This window comes from Antrostomus carolinensis, unplaced genomic scaffold, assembly GCF_000700745.2.
Source record: "Antrostomus carolinensis isolate BGI_N321 unplaced genomic scaffold, ASM70074v2 scaffold12879, whole genome shotgun sequence".
In the NCBI taxonomy this organism is placed as follows: domain Eukaryota; kingdom Metazoa; phylum Chordata; class Aves; order Caprimulgiformes; family Caprimulgidae; genus Antrostomus; species Antrostomus carolinensis.
This window is the reverse complement of record NW_010339296.1, coordinates 29,808-54,299: the sequence shown is the minus strand read 5'-3', so window position 1 is coordinate 54,299 and position 24,492 is coordinate 29,808. Positions and strand designations below refer to the sequence as shown.

The window sequence follows — 24,492 nt, the reverse complement described above, 5'->3', positions numbered from 1 at the left end:
TGAAGGCCAGGTTGGATGAGGCTTTGAGCAACCTGGTCTAGTGGAAGGTGTCCCTGCTGCTGGCAGGGGGGTTGGAACTGGATGAGCTTTAAGGTCCCTTCCAACGCAAACCAGTCTGGGATTCTATGAATCTATGATTCTATGATCTGCTCAAAGTGAGCATGATACTGAGCAGCTGCTACTTCTGTTGAGTTCTTGTAGGCATCCCAAATGGAACAGATTGTCTTAAGACCTATTGCTTGTTACAGAGGCCACATCCTTCTGAAACTTCTAGCAATGAGAGGTGGCTCCTTAGCAGGAACCATGAGGCTCTGCCTCTGAAGTCATGCAGATTCTGCTGAGCTCAGAAAACAAGAGTAGCTTGGAGCCAGGCACCAGGAGACCTTGGCAGTTATCAAGAGCAGACTCTGGTATGAGCTTCTCCTCTCTCACTGGGAACACACTCTTGCTCTTGTGCAAGTCAGTGGCTCACAGCTCTCTCAGCTGCATTGGGATCCACTGCTGTAAACAGCGTAATTGCTTCTTTAAGGAGAAGCTGCACTTGGTTCTCTGCTTCTGCTTGTCTCTTGAGGAGCCTAGCTCTTGAATCTGGTTGTGGTCAGGACCCTCACTACCCTTTCCCCTTTGTCCCCCAGTTTTGAGCATTACATACAACTGTAAAAGATTCAGTCCTCCTCTGGAAATCATAAAGGAAAAATATGCGTTCTCACAAAATAAGGAAAACGTTGCCTGTCCTTTGGTTTTGTGTGCCTGAGTAGGAGAGAAGGAAAGAGGAAGAACCTTTCTTTCCTCATTCTTGTATTGCATGCTTAATTACAAACTAAATGGCAATCCTGTGCTTTGGGGATCACGTGAAGTTACTCCCTTTTTTTTCCCGAATAATATAGGACATTCAAGTGGTATTAGAAAGAATATGTGACAGCCTTCCTTTCCATTCCCCACTAATGACATACTAACTAATAAAATTACTTGACTTCCTTGATGTGTAAGTCATCCTGAAAGATGGCAAAACCACTGAAAGACAAAGGGAAAGGTGGAAGGGGCAGGGGACAGTGTCTGTTTGATTACACAGAGCTGCATTTTCCATATCCATTTATTTATTTGTTTGTACAATGGTAACATCTGAGGAGAACAAGATTGGTAGCAAATGGTTATTACATTCTATGAAAAAAAAAAAGCATTACTTTTTTCCTACATTGTTAAAATAAGAATAATGTATTTTAAAATATTTTAGGTACTTTCATAACCAATTTCAGTACCTGCTCACCCATCATCCCTCTGACGTGCACCTGATCTGATGGTGGTAACTGGAATTAAAAGAAAAGCCAAAAGACCTTTTGTGATTAGAGGGTGAAAACAGTGATTATAATCAATCTGAGGTCACAGAAAGTTTTGAATATAGAATCATAGTATAATAGTGGTTGGAAAAGACCTTTAAGATCATTGAGTCCAACCATTAACCTATTACTACTAATCCCATCTCTAAACCATGTCCCTAAGCACCTCATCTACCTGTCTTAAATACTGCTAGGGATGGAGACTCCACCACTTCCCTGGGCAGCTTGTTTCAATGTTTGACTGCCCTTTCTGAGAATAATTTTTTCCTAATATCTAACGTAAACCTCTCCTGGTGCAGCTGGTAGCAATTTCCTCTCCTGTCACCTGTTACCCAAGAGAAGAGAACAACCCCCACTTCTCTACAACCTTCCTTCAGGTAATTGAAGAGAGTGAGAAGGTCTCCCTTCAGCCTCCTCTTCTCCAGCCTAAACAACCCCAGTTCCCTCAGCCGCTCCCCGTAAGACTTGTTCTCCAAGCCCTTCACCAGCTTTGTTGCCCTTCTTTGGACATGTTCCAGAGCCTCAATGTCCCTCTTGTATTGTTGGGGCTAAAACTGAACCCAGCACTCGAGCTGCGGCCTCACCAGTGCCCAGTGCAGGGAGACAGTCACTTCCCTGCTCCTACTGACCATGCTATTACTGATCCAGACCAGGATGCCCTTGGCCTCCTTGGCCACCTGAGCACTCTGCTCGCTCCTGTTCAGCTGCTGTTGACCAACACCCCCAGGTCCTTTTCTGCAGGACAGCTCTCCAGCCACTCCTCCTCTAGCCTGTAGCATTGCATGGGGTTGGTGTGACCCAGGTGCAGGACCTGGCACTTGACATTGTTCAACTTCATGCCATTCGCCTCAGCCCATGGATCCAGCCGGCCCAGGTCCCTCTGCAGAGCTTTCCTACTCTTTGGCAGATCAACATTGCCACCCAACTTGGTATCACCTGCAAACTTACTGAGGGTGCACTCAGTGCCCTCACCCAGATCATATATTTTAAGAAAGATAAGCAGAGATTTTGTGAGACTCAAGTAGCAAATTTGTGGTGATGTGAGATCTGAGCTGAGCTCTAAGAGTGCAGTTCCCGTTCAGCACTCAAGAGTCCAAGAGATGCCAGGGAGTGAAACTCTCTGGATTCAGGATCTCACTGGTAGGGTGCTCTGAACACCCACTGTGCCAATGGACCAGCTCCCTCCAGGTTAGGTTTTCAAATGGAGCTTTTAGTGTAGCAAACATCTGCTGTAGCTTTGGGAACTTATGTTTTCTAATAGTCAAAGAATAAAGAATTGTCTGTTCAAAGATAATATTGAGTGGCTTATGTAATAAAGCACAGCTGCTTGTTTCCTGATATATAAGCTAAATAAAAGCTCACATCTGTTTGTATTATACGAAGCCTGCAAAAATAGCAGATGTTTACTAGTAGAATTGTCTAGAAATGGCAACACATAGAAAAACAGGTCAGAAAAGGGGAATGGGTCTCATTTAAATCTTCAGTGAAACTGTCGCTTCTGCAGTGGGGGTACAGTGTTAGAAAAGGAGAATTATTCAATTTAATGCTTTAAATCAAATAAAACAGAGAAAATGAAGCACTTTGTGTTTATAGTTACACAGTTAAAAAGTAAAAATCACCAGCATTCAATTGCTTAAAAAAAATAAATACCCTACATTAGAAAGTAAATTTCAAATTATATTTCTGGTTGTTAAGTCTGCATGGTTATTGAAAATTTTTAAATTTCTTTCTGTAATTTAAATATCTGACCAAAATACATTAGCTTCCACTAACCATTCAAACTAATTATTTTTTTACCTGGTAAGTTTATTCTGCAGCAGTTGAAATGTTTTTGCAAAGAAAGGGAAATGTTGGTAGAATGTCTGTAAGGTAGGGTTAGCGATTTATTTTTGGATAAGTTATACTGGAATGTACCTCAAGAGCAGTCATGGTAATGTATCTAAGAAACCCTCACTTAAAGAAGTGTATTAATGTTTGAGTTATGCAAAGTTAGGAAGTTATGGGTTGAAATAAACTTGTTCTTTCTTATGTTGTTTCAGTATATCATGCAATAATGTTGTTAATTTTATTTAATATAAGAAAAATAGGAAATTATTTTAATATGTCCATTATTTTATAATATTAATTTTTGGTCAATATAAGACAATCCTATTTTACCTTTAAGGAAACATTTGTCAAGTGCTTGCTTGTTCGCAATACCAGAGTGATTGTTTTTTATTTGCCTGGTGAAATATATTTAGAACAGTTATAAGATGTCTCTGGCTCTATGTACGAAGAAAATTAGGCATATAACTTCTTTTGAAACTTACCTGTATTCATTTTTCTCTTCGCTTTAGTGAAACTTGGAAAATTGAACATCTTAATGATTTGGTTTTCTTTTTTTTTTCCTAAATGGGATTTTAGAGATACCTACGCTAACCATAAATTTAATGACTAAAACAGTGATCACAAGTTTGGTACTTCTGTTCTTTGTCATAATTTACCACTTTTTATTATAAAATATAGTGCAAATATTATGGCAGAGAAATACTGAATAATGACAACTTCCAATAATCTGCTAATGTGGTGTGTTTAAAAAGAAACTAGATTATTTTGGCTTATTATTATTAGAGGATACTTATCAAACTCTTACAGTGTTTTAGAAATCATGGTGTTGTTTTATATTTCTGATAATGCTAAAATAGTAACAAATTCTTAAAATATTTCTTAACTCCATTGGAATGTGGAAAGTGAAGATTTAAGTCTTTGTTCTGATACAGCTTCATCACAATGCTATTTTCTGAATAGGTATTAGTTGAAGTACTTAAAAGTGAGTTGAATTGTGTACTTAGAGATATTGTGGATTAACCACTGTGATTTTGATGCCTGTATTTATCTCTGTGTTTTATTGGGGTGATTCTGCATAGATAGTGAAATACTAATACTGATTCCTTCCCAGAAAATACTCAGTTTCAATGAGTTAACATTATAAGATAAAAAAAAAAACCTTACTAAAAAATTCTGGACATTTCTTATTGTCAGTTCAATTGTTCAGTTGCTTGGGTTTTTTTTTCTCCTCTTATTGCATATCCATTGTATGTAACCAGAGTGTCATAATCACAGTTATATGTGGTAATTATGAATCTGGGGAAATACATATATTCAAGTTATTTACATAATTATTTTATTTTGAGGACAAAGAAACTTATATTAAATCCATCTGACTATTCTACTGAGTACAGAACGCTGTTTATGTTTTTAAACGAGACTTATAACACTATGGGGTTTGGGAATAGGTTAATTAAGGATGTAAGAGGTCAAATGCTGTGGTTTGGTTTTGTGGCAGAACTCTAGTTTTGCAACTGAAATGGAACATGTGTTTCCTTACTAATAAAAATGTTTCACATCTTGTCATGGACTATGTTTTTGGTCATCATGTGCCTGAAACTCTTCACCTATTTTCTTTCATATTGAATTAATTACAATGCAGGAGCTAAACTGATATTTTGGAAGGTGTGTTTCTGTTATCTAATGTGTGGTGGTTTTGGTAGGGGGAAAGATGCTCATTCTCCATCCAGATGTGGCATTACTTCTGCTGTGCTCTTCATCATGATCTGTGGACTATTCTGCCTCCCAAGACAGCCCAGGAGATTCTTACAGATGTACTAGAGGAATCTTTGGATATGCTGTTCTCCAGATACTGTCAAGCCTGCCCCAGTTACAAGAGAACACCACAAATCAGGTAATGGTTGTATATTTAATGCACTGTTACACACTGCTTTGATTCAAATTTAAGTGTTAATGAACACAGCAGAGGGGATAGATGCAATTTATGTATTTTGATTATCATTTTAATGTAATGTTTTTTGTCTATTTAAGTGTATTTGGTAGTCATATACTAAACTGGGCAGAATCAAAGACTTCTTTTGAATTTTTAGTGAAATTGTTCCATAAACTGCTTGATTGGTTTGAAAGCTTCGTGATGAACAGTGCATAGAGGAGTGGTGGCACAACCAAAAGCGCGGGCAGAATTAGCTGCATCAGGAATAGAAATCAAGCCCTTGATTCGTGAAGAACACTCCATGTGTTCCAATAGCATTTGGGTTTTCATAGGGCTTTTCAAGTGAAGAACTATGAAGTCACATCAGAAAATTTGGCAGAATGAAGCTAGTGGTGCAGAGGCAGAGAGGAGGAAGAGGGTATTCCTTCTGTTATTTTAAGAAATATGAAGCTGGAAGTTCTTTTTGGGATTTCTCAAATCCCAAAATTTCTTTTCTCATTTAGGTTCCTGCTCTGGCAGGGGGGTTGGACTGGATGATCTTTCGAGGTCCCTTCCAATACCCAACATTCTGTCATTCAGTGTGATTCTGTGATTGGGATTCTTATGGTTTGCCAGAGAGGAGGGTCTTTTAAGAACTATTAAAGCAGGCGTTTCTAGGTTGAAGCTTACCCTTCCTCTGTCCTTTCTCTTTCTATCCAGTGCCTTGTTTGACTGAAGAAATTGGTGTATTCCTCATCCTACCCCTTTGCTATATATCTTTCCTATGTGAATATGTTCTTCTTTTTAGATTTTGAAAGTTATATAGTCCATGGTGGCCATGTGAGTTAAAAACTTAGGGGCTTGTCGTTTGTAGGAGATGAAGGACACTCAGCAGAGCTATGTTCTGTGTGAGCTATGTGTTATGTTAGTTTTAGTATGAAAAGGAGCAGTGTCATGGAAGCTTAAGTGACTTGCACAAATTCAAATTCTTGGAATAGGTGGGAAAAAACCCAAAGTTTTATTCTGCGACTCAAAATACCTCTTTGTATGCTCTATTCCTGCACTATTTTACATTATTAAGTATGTATCTTTCTGATATATTTCTATGCCTTTAGGTACAGAGAGATTTTCTTGAAACTTTCTTGGAAATTTCCTGGAAACAAAACAAAACAAAAAAAGAAGAATATGTATTTATACAGTATTTCTTAAATGTAATACAATTCTCTATGACTTTGCTTCAAAATACTGAACAAAAAAGAACTTTGTTTACAGTATTATTTTGTAGAGAAGCTGTTTTATTTAATAAGGTGATTCTTGAATTTGTCACTAAGTGAATTGAATTGTCCAATCATGCACAAATGAAAAAAAGCTATTTTTAATTAATATAATTCAATATCATTTTCTCACAGAGATTCTACGGGTTTTTTTAATAATACTGTACTTGATGGGGGGAGTCTTCTACCAGTGGTTCTTGAAATGTTAGAGAACTGATCTGTAATGTAGACAAATGTCAGTTCATGTGTGTTTGCCTAGATTTTCCAAAAATAAGCTGATCCTTAAAAATGCCAATGATCACATATGCATCCATTGGCTTTTAGGTACTTAGGTACTTTTTTTTAGTCCAGTTTCATGCCTGACATATATTTTGTGCTATCCATCTGTTTCTGATCTGTTGTATGTCATCATAGTCTTGTGAGATGATGTTGTATTTTGGGTTCTTCCTATTGTTTAGGCCAATGACCCATGATGCTCTGCCAGCCAATATCAACAGGCAACAGATTACTGACTCAGAAACATTCCACATCATAATATGTTGCCTGGAAGTTAAAGTTTTGTAAATTGAAAATTCAGTTCACTTATCATTACTTTTTTGTTCCAGCAGGATTTGAAAATAGTATGTACATTCTAGTTATACTTTATCCTAAAGAAAACTAAATTTAATTTTATTTAGTTGTAGTTCAGAAGATAAGTTGTTCCTGTCTAGTGACATTGTCTTTTGGAAGAGGAAATTTCTGTATTTTTAAAGTCTTGACTAGTTTCAGTAACAACTTTTCTCTGGAAATGCTGAATTTTTACAGTGTAATGGATTCAGAATTCCTACACCACTGATGAAAAACAAAATTTGAAGCTATGGTTTAGGTATTTTACATTGTCAGAGGAAAGTTCTATTTAGCTGAAATTTAGGGTTATCCTAATGTCCTAACCAATGTTATTTTCACTTTTTTTCCCCTACAGATTTGATATTGCAGCAATTTTGATGTCCACCGAAGATATGCTCTGGTCAGTTTGCAGCTCCGTACAGGAGTTTCTGGATCCACATGAAGATAGAGATCTCAAGATCTATAGAATACATAGCCACTGCAATGGTTTGCTCTCTGTGCTAGCTATTTTAACTTCACCGCTGAAGAATTTGTATGAGTGAGTATGAAAGAAACATTCAATTTGAGATAAAATTGGTTCTTGAGCTTACATGGATAGATCTACAAGGTGGATAATTGTGTTGAAGTACAAATGCAATGCATTGTGTTAACACTTTTTTTATGACCTTTGACCATTTCTCAGTTTGGTCTTGAATTTACCTTTACAATCTTACCTAAAGACCAATTATATCTGCTGGGATTTATTAGCTGTGGATCAAACCCCTATACTGCATATTTTTTTGTGTGGTGATAATATAGACCATAATGAATGTCTAGTGTTATTTCCTTCATAACACAAACAGTAAAATTTAATAATTATTGCCCCAAATTTGCAATTTACTGTTCAGTTAGGACACATTTTGTTAGAAACACATTCTCAGCAATCTAAAAACATTTACTACTATGGTAGTAAAGCCTTTGGTAAGGTTTTCAAGGACTTAGTCACTCATACAATTGAAAAATAATCATCTTCTTACTAGTTCAGATATAGCTACCTTCCTTCAGCTGTCATCCCATAATGATTCTGTAAGTATTGGAATTTAAAGATAATTCACTGAAACTATCATCTAGTTACGTGACCTGTATCCTTCAACAAATATTAAATATAGTTTAAAAAAGAAAGAGCGTAGATGCCAATCTTTATAAAATTATGTCTTCACATGTCACAACTGTAAAAAAAAGGACACATTGCTTGCACTGAAATTGGGTCTGAGTCTGTCATCGCTTTTTCATGCTAAAATTTCTGCTGTAAATTTGATGTAAGAGACAATACAAAATGAGATCAAAAATTAAAAAAACAAACAAACAAACAACAAACCCCCAAAGAAAGCTAAATCCTATTCAGCTGGCTTTTATTATTCTAAATAAGAATATTCTAGGTAATAGGAGTGGTACAAACAGGAGAGTGGACACCTCCTGCATTTAAGCTTCTTTAACTAGATATTTTCTGTCATGTGTGGGCTCATTTTAATGGTATGCGCTCTGAGGAACATGCAAAAGTGTATTGTAAATGGATATTTGCTCTTATACAATTCAGGATCTTGAAAAAATGGCATTTGAGAAGGTGGCTCATTAACAGATTAGGTAGTCCTGCTGTGGCAATAGTAATGGAGGGAGGAATGGACAGTGTGGTAGCTGTAGCTGCTTCTCCTGTCAGTTTTGACATTTTACTTTTCCTACCAGTCTATCCCTTAGAATGATAGACAAAAATAAATATGTAGTATAGTCTGTTCCTTTTAGCTGTTCTAGTCTCCTCCACTAATCCATGTTGCTTACAGATTTATTTATACCTGAAATGATTTAAGAATGTGTACTAACTTAAGAACTCACTGAGTTTTAGAACAAAGTGTCAGTGGAGAGAGTGAGGCAGCGTATTTTATATTTTATGTAAAATGCTACGGATTAACAGGTTGGTCATATAGGTTTCATATTTAGGCATATAAATTTCAGTATCCTCGTTTGCTTTTCTAGAGATCAAAAACTTGACATGCACAGGATGTAGCAGCTCATTCAATTTACTACAAAGTACTCTGCAAATCATAACAGAAATCTGGCAGCTTTGTTTAAAAAGAATACAAAAAAATGTCATATTTTGTTATATAGTTACCAAAAAAAATATTAACACTATAAAACATTGCTAGAGAGATGATGCATGTTTTTTATGTAAGTAAAAAGGGATATTTTTATATGAACTTTTATATCAGAACTTTTATTTTCAAACCTGTGAGACTCCGTTATTGAAACAGGTCTTTTATATTGTATATTTCATTACAGCCAATACTTGTCAACTAACCTAACCCAGTGTCCAGAATACAAAAAAACCCCAGATTTATCAAATTAGCTTCTTGAATGACTGTATCCAGTTGGAAACACTTTCATGTACTGAATTTTATGTTGAATTCCTAGGTCCATTATTTACTTAGTGCATAGTTCATCACGTTAAAAATCTATCAATAACAAATTTAGAAGTTACACATGATTTTCAAGTAATACTAATCCTTCATCAGTTCTCTTTACAATTACAGCTGTGTAATCAAAATTTCCATCTGTTAGCTTGGCTCTATATCTTTCAAAACTTAGGTAAAATTAACTGTAAGTGAAATAAAGATTTTTTTCTTTTAAATCTGTCATGCTCTCTTTTGGTACTAGAAGATTTCCCTGCAGGGGCTAGGTTTAAATTAATCTTTAGACTGCTCAGGAAAGTTTTGTGTAATCATAAAAGCAGTGATGACAGAACATTGTTTTCTGGGAGTTGTCTAATAATAGGACTGGCTCATTTCCAGCTTACTAGAGATGCTGTATTAACTATTGCTTCCAGGGAATTAAAAATTATTCCAAATTCTTCACTGTGTTGTTGAACTATGCAACAAAATAGCAGAGGTGCTGAAAAATTAATAACACCCTTAACTTCTAATAAAGTGACTCTGGCATATGCTTTCTCCTTCCTAATTTTGTGTTCAAATGTTGTGTATTCTGCTATCACTTAGAGCTTCTTTTCTGTATGACAAAGCTTAGACCCAGTCCTAAATTTATCTACGAATCTTGGGTCATCAGTTTTTAATGCTCAGTCATTTTTCTGTACTTCATTTTCCTCCACCATTCTTTGGCCTTCCTGAAGTAACTTTAGCATAATAGAAATGTTGGTTGGAAAGGACTGCTGGAGGTCATCTAGGCCAACCTCCTGCTCAAAGCACGTCGATCCTCAAGAGCAGTCAGACATGACTGTAAACCTCCAGGAACTGAGATTTTACAGCCTCCCCAGGAAACCTGTTCCATGGCTGCACTTAGTGCAAAGCATTACTTAATGTCTAGTGTGAACCTTCAAAGCTGCTGGCGACAGCTTGCTGTGTCACACCAGCTCCCACTCAGAAAAGTTTGTCAATATTGTTGTAATTACCCTTTGGGTAGTTGTAGGCTGCCATGAGATTACTTGATGAACCTTTAGCCACCTCTTCACCAGAGTGAAGGAGCCAAAATCCTTCAACCTCCTGTCATAGATGATGCAGTCTAGTCCTTTACCGTTTCTTCACAACCTCCTTGAGTTGTAGGCCCAACACCTGGACAAAATGTTCTAGATAAGACTTAACTTTTGCCAAGTAGATGACGCAAATCACTGTCTTTAATTTTCTCCTAATGCAGCCTGGTGTGTGGGTTGTGTTTCTAGTGAGATTACACTCTTGCCTCCTATTCAACACCCTGTTGGTCATAAACCCCAGCTTTGTGGGTGGGTAGGGTTGGTAGTCGAGACAGCCAGTTCCCAACCTAGGTTATTATAAGTCTTTTGCTGGAGCAAAAATTTGCACTTTACCTCAATGAATTTTGTGAGTTTCTGTTGGCCCCAGTCAGCCACGACATGGAACTCTATTGTTGGTTAACTTTCCCCAGTTTACTGTCACCTGCAGATGTCCTAAATGCGTGTTCTGGCTGTCCACTTTCATCCATGTTTTTGAGGAAGCTGCTGAACAACAGCAGTCTCCATAATGTGCTCCCCAAATCTACCAAGTATTGCTATTTTCTTGCTTCTGAAAAAAAAAAAGAGAATCTTCATCCCTCAGAATTTCCAGTCCTCATAGTCTTACTCACTGGCAAGATTGTTGTCACTCAGTTCAAGTAGCTGGGTTTTGTGTAGAGGATCTAACAGTTTCAATGCTACTTGTGGATTTCTTAGGAGAATCCAGTGCTGTTCTTCATTCATTACTTTTTACAGAATTAATTTATCCAGGAGAGGCAGGCTGGCAATTTGCAGTACAACAGACCCGTTTTTGACTCAGTATCAAGGCTGTGTTCTGCACCAGGCTGAGGGTTGCTCAAGTTGAAGCAGACCTATTCTCGTGCATTTTTCTATATTCTTTAGTAAGTATTTTGTGCTGAACAGGAGAAGACAAACTTTCTTTTAGGGAAGATCATAAGGAGTAAGGTGAATGCACCTTTTTATTATTTCATACTATGAATTAGGAGATTTTACTTTCTCAACAAAAAATCAGGTGAATTACTTAAATGCTGAGAAAAGAATTTAGAGATTCGATCAGTAAAATTGCTGTCTATGGGGTAAAAATCTGTCATTCAATTCTAAAAACTGAAAATGTTTCTCTTGATTTTTGATATATAAGAGTTATAATTCATGAAGTTGCTTTTTAGTCATGGTTATTTGTTATACAGAGCTAAATCCTTCAAAGTCTACAAGGAAATACCATTAGGATGCATCTTGTTGGCATCTCATTTTTTCACACCTGCACTGAGGCTTACAAGATCAATTCTCACCTTGTCATACTCTACTGAAGAATCAAACTACTGTAATTTGGAATCTTGCTGTGGTATTAAATACTTTCACAGGTGTTATCCACTGCTTTGAGACTATAGGCAGCTGCTTTAACATAACTTGTAGTAAAAATGAATTTCCTACTAGCCATTGCTATATTTCTGTCAGAAGAGTAGTTGAATTAAACTGTTTGGCACAGAGTCAGGTTTTCCTGGCAAGAATTACATAGCCAGCAGTGGACACTGAGAAATGCTGGCATAAGAATTATTGTCTATTATTAGACACTTCTAATATTTAAACAATCTTTAAAACCTGCTCTCTCCACTTCAGTTTAAACCTTTGTGTAGAGGTTTTTTTATAAGCCTCAGAGTCCAAAAGTCTGACCTGTGCTTGTCCTTAGGAGACAGCTAAGAAACCATACTTAAGAAGCTGCTCTAGCCCAGAAGTCCCTAGGACATTTCATATACTGTCAGTAGACAAGATGTGGTCTTTTTTTATTAGTTTACTACCTAAACTGTATCTATCATGCTTTCTTGTAGGAAGTTGGCTCTATGCTTTGCTATATTAAGAAAAATATTTCAGAGGATGAGAATTTTTTTTCTTTACTTTTCTCACAATGTTCAAATTACTGTCTTTAAAATAATTATTTTCCAGTTTAAGTTCTCCCTTTATCCATATTACAATTTCAGCTTTATTTTTAGCTTTCATGTTTTCAGAAATTCATGAAGAGCACAAATTCACTATGTGCTAATCCTTCTTAAGATCATTTTGAAGTCTGTAAAATTCTTCCTACTAATTTCGTTTGATTAGTAAAATTAATTTCCAAATAAAGCACCCTATCTTTAGGAGAAGTTCAGAAGCTATACACCCGTCTTTCTTGTTGAACAAGTGTAATTCTCTCTCTTCTTTTATCTGGGGTCTTAGAGGCAGACAGTGACTTTATAGAGATGTAACGACATTTCTAAAGTACTTACATGCAGCTGTGAAAAAGAGTTGAAAAGTAATTTTCAGGAACTAAATAACAAAACACAAATACTGTTAATGTTGTGCTGACAAAACACCCTTAAGAAAAGAGATTTTACCTTTTAGGTTAGGAGTTCCTGAAGGCTGTATTCCAATGCATTTCCATTCTTTCTCCAGTTTTAAGTGTTTAGATCCACTCTCACTGTTTCCATGTCTTGGTAGTGGCTTTTTTATGTCTTATAAAAAGTTTTTCCTGTCCTGAGAAAATCCTCATGTCTTTTCCTGAGGTATTTTTAAATGTCCTTCTACTCTCACTGCAATAGAAAGAGTACTGACTCAAAAGTGGGAATGATATGGACTCATTCCAGAAAGTAAAGCAAATACACTATAAATGAGTTCTGTAGAAGTGGCATTTTTAAAGGTAGCTACCTTCTTTATAGAACTTAGAAAATCCTAGCCATGATACGTAAAGAAACAAGCTTCAGAGAAGGAAAGTTATTAAGATGAAAAATTCACAGACAAGTAAGTTGAAAAGTAAGGTGCAAAAGATTGATTATGGTTAATGGAGGGTGGATGTAACTGACTGTGTCCTCTCTGCTGGGATTGTGTTCAGTATAAAATGGGAAGAGGCCAAGGGGCATCCATTCCTATCACACATTATTGCATCCTAATTGTTGCTACAGAACTGTACAAATACTAACACATTTATTATTCTTTTCTATTAAATAATAATTAAAGGCAAATATTAAATTCTATAATCATGTTCTTATATATATTTATACTAATATATTATCATTAATTAATTAAAATAGTTGGGTTTTTTTATCAGTTAATGGAACACATCTGATTTTTGCCTCTCACATCCTTTGGGTAAGAGAAGTAATGCAAAAGTGACATAAAACTAGATTATCTAATTCTTGATTTTATATTTGAAAACAGTGGGTTTTTTTCAACCAGTATTCTATTTCTCACAAACCAGCGAAGGTCCAGTGCTTTTGGTTCAAGTTTTTGTCCAGTTTAATCCGAAGTCTATGTGTACTTGCATGTTATTCAAGAGATATAATTTCAAATTGTACTTTATGATTATGATAAAAGTATTGATAATATGATGCATGTATTATGCAGAAAGAAAAGAGCTATAAAAATGAATGAAGAGCAATTCTCTTGAGCTATAAAGGAGTAAAAATATGAAGAAAACTGCTTTAACAGTGCTAGATGCCAAGTTTCAAAGAGTGAAAGTAAATAAGATATAGAATGACATTTTTAACAGTACATAAGATAAATAAATTTACAATTATGTGTATAAATACATATGTTAGTACTATTTATCTTAAGGGATTTCCTGTCTTCCATTCATATATATATATTTAGTACTAGGGATCCAAAGAAGTTTTCAGTCTTCCGTGTAATTCAGAAGTATTTGGCTTTTTTCAGGACATTTCTGAACAATTCTGGTGAACATCTTCCTCAAGATTTTTCACATGTCTTTTATCATCCGTTACACTGGTTATGTTGCATACCATCATCCTGTTCATCCTTGCTGAAGTAAGTATCAAAAGTTTATTGTTGTAAAAGAATCACCGTATAGTCAATATTAATCAAATACTGTTACAACATTTTGAAAAGAATATATCCGAGTAAATGTCTAATTAGTATTTTGATTTAGAAAACATAGAAACATTTTTTTTTTAAATTCATTGCAGATTTCCCTGGTCTTTAAACTTTAAGAGTCTGTAAGAAAGGTCACAGTAAAAGCAGTGCACTTTGTAGCTTTTTGCTAGTATATTCATTAAGTTTCATATTTGAATTATCTGTAAGGTTTTCTTGCTTTAATTAAAGAGTATATAGCTCTTGACAATAATGTAGTTCAGCACAGTTGTGGTTTGAAAGACTTATAATTAAAGGGGAGATAAAGAATGTATGCCTCTGTTTATGATTGCTGGTTTTAAAAAAAAAGGTTTGATATATAAATAACTCATTGAAAAATATGCTGCTTGATCGTAGCTGATTTTTTTGGAGATTACTGCATGATTAGAGGCAAAAGCTTAATTTCTTTTTCTGTGTCACTGCATATAATGACAAGTTACATATGAGACATATGCTACCAGCTGTGCTGTCATTCCCTTTCTAATTTTGAACCTGAAGCACTCCCACACCAGTGTAGATCCTCTCCTAACCCCTTCACCTCCTCCTCCTCTTCAAAAGTTATTTCCTGAGAGATTTTCACTCTCCATTTTCATGAAAAGCTGCTATTGTGAGTTGTTACTGTGTTTTCTGAGAAAGTATTTTTATATTTTGGAGGAACACGTTATCATATGAGTGGTGACCTATGGTGACCTGTTGAAGACCAATGTGCTGTGGATTTATTACCTCTTACCTTGTACACACTGTACCTTGTACCTTGTACATCACAACATCTTCCCTATGATTTTTCCCCATTCTACACAAAACAGGCTGATTTCTTTCTGTAACTTTCATTCCTAACTACGCGTCAGCAATACTGTTATCACCTTCCTTGGTCATCCTGATACCTAGTGAACCAGAGGCAGGAGATGCTGTGGCTGGATCAAAGTTGTGTGGTTGGCTAACCAAAATGCCAAATAAAGTGAATAACTTTGGAATTCAGAATGTGTCCTTTTCCCTGCTTCAAACAGGAATTTAAGTTTTTCTAAAGCCTGGGGAGATCGTTTGTTTTTACCTCTCAGTCAAGCTTCAGGGAAATTTGTCAGTGGCATTATAAGTTATGCATGGGTGGAGAGAAAGGAGAGGAGGAGGAGGGATATAAGGAATGACTGCATGGTCACTTAAAAAGAGATCTACTCTATTTCTGGGAAAATTTATGCTTCATTAAGGATTCATTGTAGAAAAGACGATAAGGTTTTTGATGCCCTTATCCAAGGCCAGTACTCAAAATTTAAATTATACTGTGAATTACGAGTTTTGGAAGATGTCTTCACAAGTGAGTACTCTCTGCCTTATGGAAGCATGTAAAGAAAATGCTGGCACCATTTCAGTCTGATGTAATTCTCTTTTTTGAGGTGGAATTAGGATTTTATAGATGCTGTTTAGGACAAATTTGTCTTGAATAAATAAAATAAAACTATTCCAGAGCTATCCAGCATTTACGTATTTTCCCTGGATGAAAGATGAGAAAATATACGTATTCTTGATGACCAAATGGGAAAATGAGGATTCCAAAAGAAAACATCTCTCTCAGAAGATATTGTTAGTGCACCTGTGTGAGGACAGTCTATATTTATAAACCCATGTGTACTGTCCTGGTGATAATGAGTGAACTATATTGCTAAAATATTTAATGTTTTAACAACACACCTTTCAGCTGCTGGAAAAACCTGTAAAAGACCATGTGTGTAAAGAAGTAATTTAAGGGACCTATTCTGAGGTGTTCTATTTTTTTTAATGAGTTTTACACTGTATTTTTATGTCATATACCAGATTTTCTTTCTTGAAATACTGCAATTAAGAGTATGAACAAGACATGTTGTTTTGAAGTATTGCAGAAAACTATTTTTTAGAGCATCCTAATTCTTCCTGGATTGTTTTATGTTTTTACTTCTTAAATCTAATAAAAATATATATTCACTGTCCATAACAACATTGGAAGCACAGGCCATTGTACAGCTCAGAGCAGTGGCCACCTAATTTTTAACTGAGGACTCTAAACGTACCTATGAAGTATTTGCTCTTCCTAAGCTTGATATTTCAAGAGAAAGTTTTGATAGTTCCTGAAGTGATTTTGTATACAATTTCACTATTTAACCAGATTTACTACATTATTTTTCATGCCTAAAAATGGCTACAGTCTATTTTATTTTATCTATATACCATCAACATCTTTGTCAATGTTGTTAACATGAAGTAGCATTAATGTTTATTTGCCTTATAAAATCTTGAACTTACCATTTGAGGTTTTCTTTTTTTCTATCTTGGATACTAACCAAAATAACACAGTTGATTATCAAACTAAGTAATTATTGATAATTTATATTACAGTTCCCTTAGTGGTAATTGTGATTCATTCTTTGCTTCATTTGGGGTTTATAATCATACCATTTGCAAATCAGAGTTCTGGGGTTTTTTTCTTGTACTGTACAAAACTGAACATTTATATGTGTGATATTTATATGTACTTCACCTTTTGTCACTTTTTATGAGGCTAGTCTTATTTTCACTAGTACTGAGCTACGAGGATGGGAGAACATATGCCTCTCCATATGCACGTTACAAAACTTCTCAGTGCATTTATTGGTGCTAGCTTCATGGCTGTAGGGAATGTCTGCTATATTTTATTTTTCCTCCAAGTGAGTCACACCATTGTACATTTCAATTTGCAAGAGGCTTAAAGAGCCAAGAACTGGTGTATATTACAACATGATAACTTCCCATCTGGTCAATGACAGACAAGTTTTATTTCAACTCAAATATTCTAAAAATGGCAGTTATTTCTAAAGTCATTTAAAATATTATCCTTCATAAATCTAATTGACCAAACTTTTCCCTTTTCTTATAGTTTGAAGGCAATGAGTGACTTTATTAGCTAGAATAACATGGCATGGCAGAAACAAAATGAAACTGGCCCATATATTTTAACTGAATTAATGAAGTGTTGAGTTTGCTCTCAGCCACAGAAATTACAGAAATTAAGATAATACTGTTGTTTTAATTTAAAGTTTAATTACTAACTACTAATTAATTCTTAACACGCGTTAGAGTTTAGATATTTATAACTCATCTTGAACATACAGAAATTAAGATAATACTGTTAAGAATGCAATGCCCTAATGTTGAAAGTTTGAATGCATTATGTGTTTTAAGTATGGAAAATTTATTTTGGCTGCAAGTTCTATCAGGATTTAAATGTATACATGTATACACTTGTGATAAATATTATTAGAATCCAGTATGTGCTTATATGCAAAAATATAATTGTTCAGCCAGTGCTACATTATCAACAATTATATATATAGTGTACCAGATGAAAATCACCAAAGCTGTACATCGGTTTTCATGGCACATGACTTGCTTATCAACTCATAGGTATTTGCTTTACTGTTTGAATCCCAAAGACTATGTATAGAATCGTCCTGTATTAAAATGACTATTACAGTATTAACTGTGAAGTTTTGATGTAAAAGTGTCATGTAAAGGTCCTGCTGGGAAATGGGGTTATGGAAGCTTGGTTTCGTTAGGTTACTTCAAGGTTGCCCTGCAAGATACATGACATACTGCTTTTCTGGTCATGGAAACATATATACACCTGAGGAATTAAAGTAGAGGAGTATATCAAGTGGCATTTTCATTTCCAGGTGTTGTAGGTTCATATTAGGTATATGGTCTATATAGCAACCTTGACTGAACAGCAAAGTTTTTTGCACAGTCACCTCTGGGTTTTTGATGCGTGCATACAAGCAGAGTTGGGTGGTGTCACACTTGGCTGAGTGGGGTGGTTGTAGAAGTGTGCAACGTAACAGAGAAGTTAAAACTTGTTAAAACAGCCACATGAACCCATTTTAGTTCTGTCTCAATAGTTGTGTGTATGTGCAGAGGCATATAAATCCTTCTGTAGTCTTGAACAGGAGAATGTAGCTCCTGGTGAAGCCTTTAACTGATGCTGAAGGTGTGTGTGTTTTGGCAGATAGAGTTTATGCCTGCATAGTTGACTCATCAGTGGACACGCAGTTTTTACACTGGTGCGTGTAAAATTTATGTGCATAAAAGTTTACATTTGCAGTGCATAAACTTCCAGTGTCAGCAGCTGTTGTTGTAAAAACTTGTAGCCAAAATGAATAAATAAAGTGGATAAACATCAGTTGAAATTCAATTTTAAAACCTTCAATTTTGAAAAATAAAAACTTTCAAGGAAAAAAATTGCCCACAACCCAATTTTGAAAACTTAAAAAAAAAAAGTTTCAAAAGAAGAAAATAGTAAATATAATGGGTGATAAACATCTTGCAGAACAATTTTAATTTATTTATTTATTTATTTATTTTAATTTTTAATTTAATTGCCGCAATGTGAGTTCAGTGGTTGGTGTTGCGTCATTGAATGAGTTCAGAGGAAGCCCTAGAATATTTTTGTTTTGAAAACCTAAACTTTTGCAGATCATGTAAACCACAAACAGAAAACAAATGGCAATCTCCTTAAAAGTTAATGAATTTTTACTACACTTTCACACCTCTCCTTGTTGGCAAAGCCTTTATTATCCAACCAACTTGATATTTCAGGTGTCTTTTCAGGACATAAAAGAATTGGTCAGCCTAATGTGGAATCTTGCAGCCCCTTTGAGCATTCTCTCTGTTTTTTAATTAAGAACTTCACATACTTCATCCAGGACACTTCAGAGCTCTTACTACACAATTAATGTAATCATGAACTAAGGAATAATAGTCTTAAATTTATTCAAGCACAAAAAAAAATCCTTTTTGCCTAGTAGAACAAGGCAAACATGGTTCCATGAAAGAGATAAGTGAGGTTGCTTTGTATCAGTTATAACTTTGGCAGACTACCAAATGTTAATTTGCTTTTAGCTAGTTGAGATTAAATGTAATTCCTTCCCTGAGCTGCCTTAAAGTAAGCAAGCATGAAAGCGTTTTCAGAGTAATCTGGGAGGAATTGACATTTAAGGGAGTTAGCATTACATCTGCACTTTAAGGATATTAATTTCATAGATAAATTAACTACATTATTTTGTCTTTATCTTGCATTTTGAAAGGACTTCATCAACCCGAGAAATGGCAGCCCAGGATCAGCTGAAACTGCTCTTATCCCAGCCGTACTGTAATTTGAACTTGCTTTTGCAAACATTACTACATCATGATTGTCTCTTAGTGAAAATTTTACTGAGAAGTTCAAGTAAGTATTTATACTATCAATCCTTATAAGAATATTAGCGAGAAACACAAATTCATTTTTAACTATTTAGATACTGAAGGAAAGCTGTCGACCATTTTTGGGGGGTATTCATAGCGATTCAGTTATCAGGGCACTTCCTGAATGAGTAAAAAGAAAAAAAAAATAATAGCTTTTTAAAATGAGAATGTTTTGCAGTCAATCAAATATTCATAGTTTCAGAGCAGACTACCATTTGATAAAACAGACTGCTATCATAAATGTCAAAATTAATTTGAACTTAACAGAGCTTTTGATACCACAACTGCTTTACACAGATTTTTAAAACTGTGGATTAGTAGTCTGAAAGATCACTTTCAAAATTAGGTTTCAACAGTGAAAAGCTTCTTAGAGGTTTTGTTTAAGTTATTCTATGTTTGTCACCGTAGGCATTCTAGAAGTACATTTAAATGCTTCCTCGTGTTAATACTCTCATTAATGCCATTATGAAAGTAGAACAAATAAAAGAATGGTTCTACAAGGTTTTATTTTTATTCTACTAATGTTGTGTCTGAAGCAACAAACTTTATCACATCTTTCTTTTTAATAGCTTTCGGATCAAATGATCAGGTTGTTGGAAAAGCTAATGGTATAATCACCTGTTTGACATAATTTTGCAATAATAGTGAATGAGGCTCTCAGTTTCTATCTTTCTTCATCAAAAGAATTCTCCCCACTTAATAAAAAAAAAAAAATTAGGTCCACATAATATTAAATACAACATAATTTACTTCTGTCATTTTAAAGTGGTCTAGCATTTGTCAGGGGTACAACATTGCTTCCGCTTCTGTCATGCATCTTATTGAGAGCTGCACTGCATCTACTTGTCTATTCAAATACCTGTCATCTTCTACAAAGACTGACAAATGTTTGTTCAGGATCATATTCTTACCCTAGTGTTAGCCAGTATTGAATTTTAACAGCTGCTTAAATTATCACAGGTATTAAGTGACAGAATGTATTAATCTATTGACTGACCAGCCTCTTGAGTTTCAGGGAAATATCTGCTACTTCGAATTAGAAAATGTGCTATTTACACAGAGTTTATTAATGTAATTACAATATTGGTATGAATAAACTTTCAGTTTAGATAAAGTTGAAGCCTGTGATGATCCGTATCTTCTAAATTAATTTCAATGGGGTTAATCATCTAATGATAAAATTATTATATACTTTATTCCTTCTGGTATACAGCAGCTTTCTGATGCTGTATAAGCTATTTTTTTTGTTTATTATTTGAGCTGTTATGTAGCAGTACAAGAAAAGTTGGACTAATAAGCTATACATTAGTACTAGCAATGAGTATTTTGGATCTTCTCTACAAAACTGTGTACTCATAGTACATGTACTATGTACTATCAACAATAAAATTTTGCAGTGTGTAATATTATGCAAGAAAACGGACAAACCATACCATAGTTTTTGAGTGATTTACCCTAGTGATAACAAAACTCCCTGGTATTTAATTAGATTATAAGAATTTTTTTAATATGAAAAACCTTCTCACATTTTACTTTAATTTACACTCAGTCTTTTCCCTTTAAAAACAAGACCAGAAGGCAAAACTTCTGTATAAAGAGGTGCTTGTATGTAGATGTTTTTAGGTAATGATAACATTATTTTGTATTTATCAGTACTTTGGGATACTTACAGTAAGCGTCACACAAACCCATTTAATTTAATTGCGCTTCCATTGTTCTTATGTGGTTGTGCAACTACAAATCTAAATAACCTAGGTGTACTGAGTTACAGTTAATTATAGCGTAATGTAATCCCAGAGTTGTTTTCTACAGGTCTGACATTCAGCAGATTTCTTCTAAGACATGTTCTTGAGTGAGTGAAGGGTCTATAGGGCCTTTGCTGTGCCTTTGCAGAGAGAAATAACGAAGGTAGCTGGTATTGTGTTAGTCTTCTGACAAAACAAACTATTTTGTAATTTTCTTTGTGGAATTTTTTACCAGAATTGCTTTATCACCTATGGACGTGAAACAGAAATTATTTTGACAAGCAACAAATGATAGAGGAATAAAGAAAGTGGTGCTTGCATAACTTGAGTTATTGAATCCAGGATATGAAAACGGGAAGGGTGAAAGTGACCGCTGAGAATTTCTGCTACACTTGCTCTAAATGTACAGCATGCTAACAGAACAGTCTGTGACTTCTCATTTTGAGAGTCTTTATTTCCAGGAAACAGGAGTTATTCTTTGCATAATAAAGCAAAAAAGGAATAGCTTTATTGAATTATACTAGCCCAACACAAGATTAATACCAAAGGGAACCTTGTCAGTCAACAGGCACCCCACCATTTACCAACAGCAAATAAGAAAGGGGTCACTGAGAAATCATCAACAAGACACATCCAAGGCCTTCAATCAGTTCTTGGGCCTCATACCTACTTTTGTTTAAGAAGAAGAGATGGTAGCACCAAGGTAATGAGGTAGAGTAGAAGAAGCAATGTATTCCTTTCAGAAAAAATCTTAGTCATTACAATGAATACATGAGACACCAGTTGTTACAGAGATTTAATTTCATTTTCTACAGACAACTTTGAAGTGAATACTAGCTTGTGGAGATAAACTGGAAGAAAACTGCTTTCACAGCAGGACAAGGTTGTTGTCAGTTTTACCTAATGTTTTTGGCTTGCAGAATGCATATTTGAGAGACTAATGGAAAAGGGTATTGTGTAGCCTGTACAGTTAAACCTAGATGATATCCTGGCGCCCACTAAAACTGTGAAATAAGAACTGATACTAACATTTGCAAATACTCCGTGATAAGTTTAAGGTTGCAGATCTGAAATTGGACCCAAAGAAATGTGAGTTGCTTCAAAAGAGATAATCTACCTTGCATTCATAAGCAGGGTGGGGAAGAGAGGATTTCCACTGAGAAAATAAGACTGTGTGGTGCAGAATCAGCCAACTCCCTAGACACTAATTGATATGAAGAGTTTTTGAAAGCTGTGCTTTTATAAATGGGTTTCTGGCAAGAGAAATTACTTGAAAATATATTTGTAGAATGCAAACTTTTTTTTTCTCCAATTCTTTGCCCCTTGTGAAGCAGCTCTTTACCGCAATGTATATGGTGACATTTTAACGTAAATTTTAAGCACAAAATAAATTTTTAATTAAATTAATTAATTTAATGACATTTAAAGCTATATAGCTCTGATTTTTTGTTAGTTACCCTAAAAGAACAGTGAAAGGTGGTAACTTTGCCCACTGACCTCAGGAATCAGACAGAACTTTTAGTGACAGTAGGGAGTTATTACAAAAGAAAATGTACATTCCCTAAATAAACTACCATCTCCATTAAAAACTCCTGGCATTGGCTAAATCCGTATAACAGTTTAAAACTTTTATTTCAAGTACTTGAAGATAATTATTTTTGTACTTCCTTGTAATAACTCCTTGGGTTTCATAATCTTGAGACACAGTCTACCGGGCAACTGGAAAAATTAGCAACTGTGCTAGTCCCATGGTTGAACCACACACAGTTTGGGGGAAAGATAGTCTTGCAAGCTTTATCACAAAACTTGGAGGTTAATCTGCAACACTGTCCTCTTTAGGAGAGCACGAGTAAGTCTCTTGGAGGAATTCATATGGTTGTGCAGAGATAGCTGTCTCCTCCAGATATTTGTGGATTATCTGGGATGAGGATTGTGAGTACAGACACCAGAACACCTGACAGTTTTCTTAGCTTCCTCGTGATAGAAAACTATCGTAGTGGCCTAACATAAAAAAATTAGAAAATTATTTTTAAAGTGGCATCTCCTCAAAACACCCATCTGACCAGTAAATTTATTGGATACTGTACCTGCATAACCAATGTGGTAAAGTGATAGACATGTTTATTGGCATGATGTGCTTCCAGCTGGAAGATCAATAGAAAAGGGACCTTAATCAGATATCCCGTTCTTTTTGATAACTTTCCAGTGATAAGCTAAAGAAAATAGTAAACAGATTTTATGGAGTTTCTGAAATATTGAATAGGCATTTCCATTTGGGCTGTAATAGAGCCCTGCTGAGAATCACATACCTTCTCTTGACCAAGTGTGAAGATAGTCTCTGTGATTATATATTTATATATTATATATATATAGTCTCTGTGACTATGTTATATGGTCATATGGATAGCTTTTCAAAGACCTAGTCATTTCTGGTAGGAACTTCTTGCTACAATAGACCTCTAGACTCTCTATAAATATATTTTAAGAGGGTAACTTGTTCAGTACCAATCCCAGTACATGGGGTAATACAAAGGAGGTAATGTGGCCACAGGACTAAATTCAGTATTGCATCATCAAATTTAGTCTACCACAATGCCACAATTTCAGCATACTATCTCATAAAATCAGTGGTGGAGGGATTCTAAAAGTAATGATTTTTCCATTTGACCTGGTTAAGATAGATTTCACAGAAGCCATTAGCCCAGAGATTCATTAATGAAAGCTTCTTCTTGTCTAGTTGAAAATAAAATGTTTAGGGAGAAAAAATTCTAAAAGGGAGTTGAATACTATATGATTGGTGATGTATAAATATATAGGCACAGAAGTAGTTTACTGATATGTTAATAATTTATGGGCAGATAATACAAAGTTTGTTACAGTCTTTTTGTCTTGTTTTGAGGTTTTTAGCTGTCACAAATTTAGGATTCATTGGATTCACAGGTGGCAGCTAATACCGGGGATATTATTATTTGGGTTTTACTAAATTAAAATGGCTAGGGTTAAGATCAGCATTTAATTCAGGATCGAAGTAATATGATCTAAAATTTCTTTTTGGAATTAAAAACTAAAGTAATAGACTTTCTGCCAAAATGAAGTCATATTCAAAGTTACAGTAGATTCTAGCTGTCAAGGCTGACTG

At 35.1% G+C, this 24,492-nt stretch overlaps 1 protein-coding gene across 1 annotated transcript in view; it reads left to right on the top strand.

Annotated features, from left to right (window-relative positions):
- LOC104531020 (uncharacterized protein KIAA0825-like) overlaps positions 1 to 24,492 on the top strand; it is a gene marked incomplete at its 5' end in the record, with an annotated part of 62,403 nt that overhangs the window by 17,960 nt on the left and 19,951 nt on the right. Inside the window, 4 exons of the mRNA XM_029086951.1 lie at positions 4,868 to 5,058; positions 7,312 to 7,494; positions 14,152 to 14,262; positions 19,452 to 19,591. Of these exons, the coding sequence (XP_028942784.1) occupies positions 4,868 to 5,058; positions 7,312 to 7,494; positions 14,152 to 14,262; positions 19,452 to 19,591 (625 nt within the window). The remainder of the gene's footprint in view (positions 1 to 4,867; positions 5,059 to 7,311; positions 7,495 to 14,151; positions 14,263 to 19,451; positions 19,592 to 24,492) is intronic.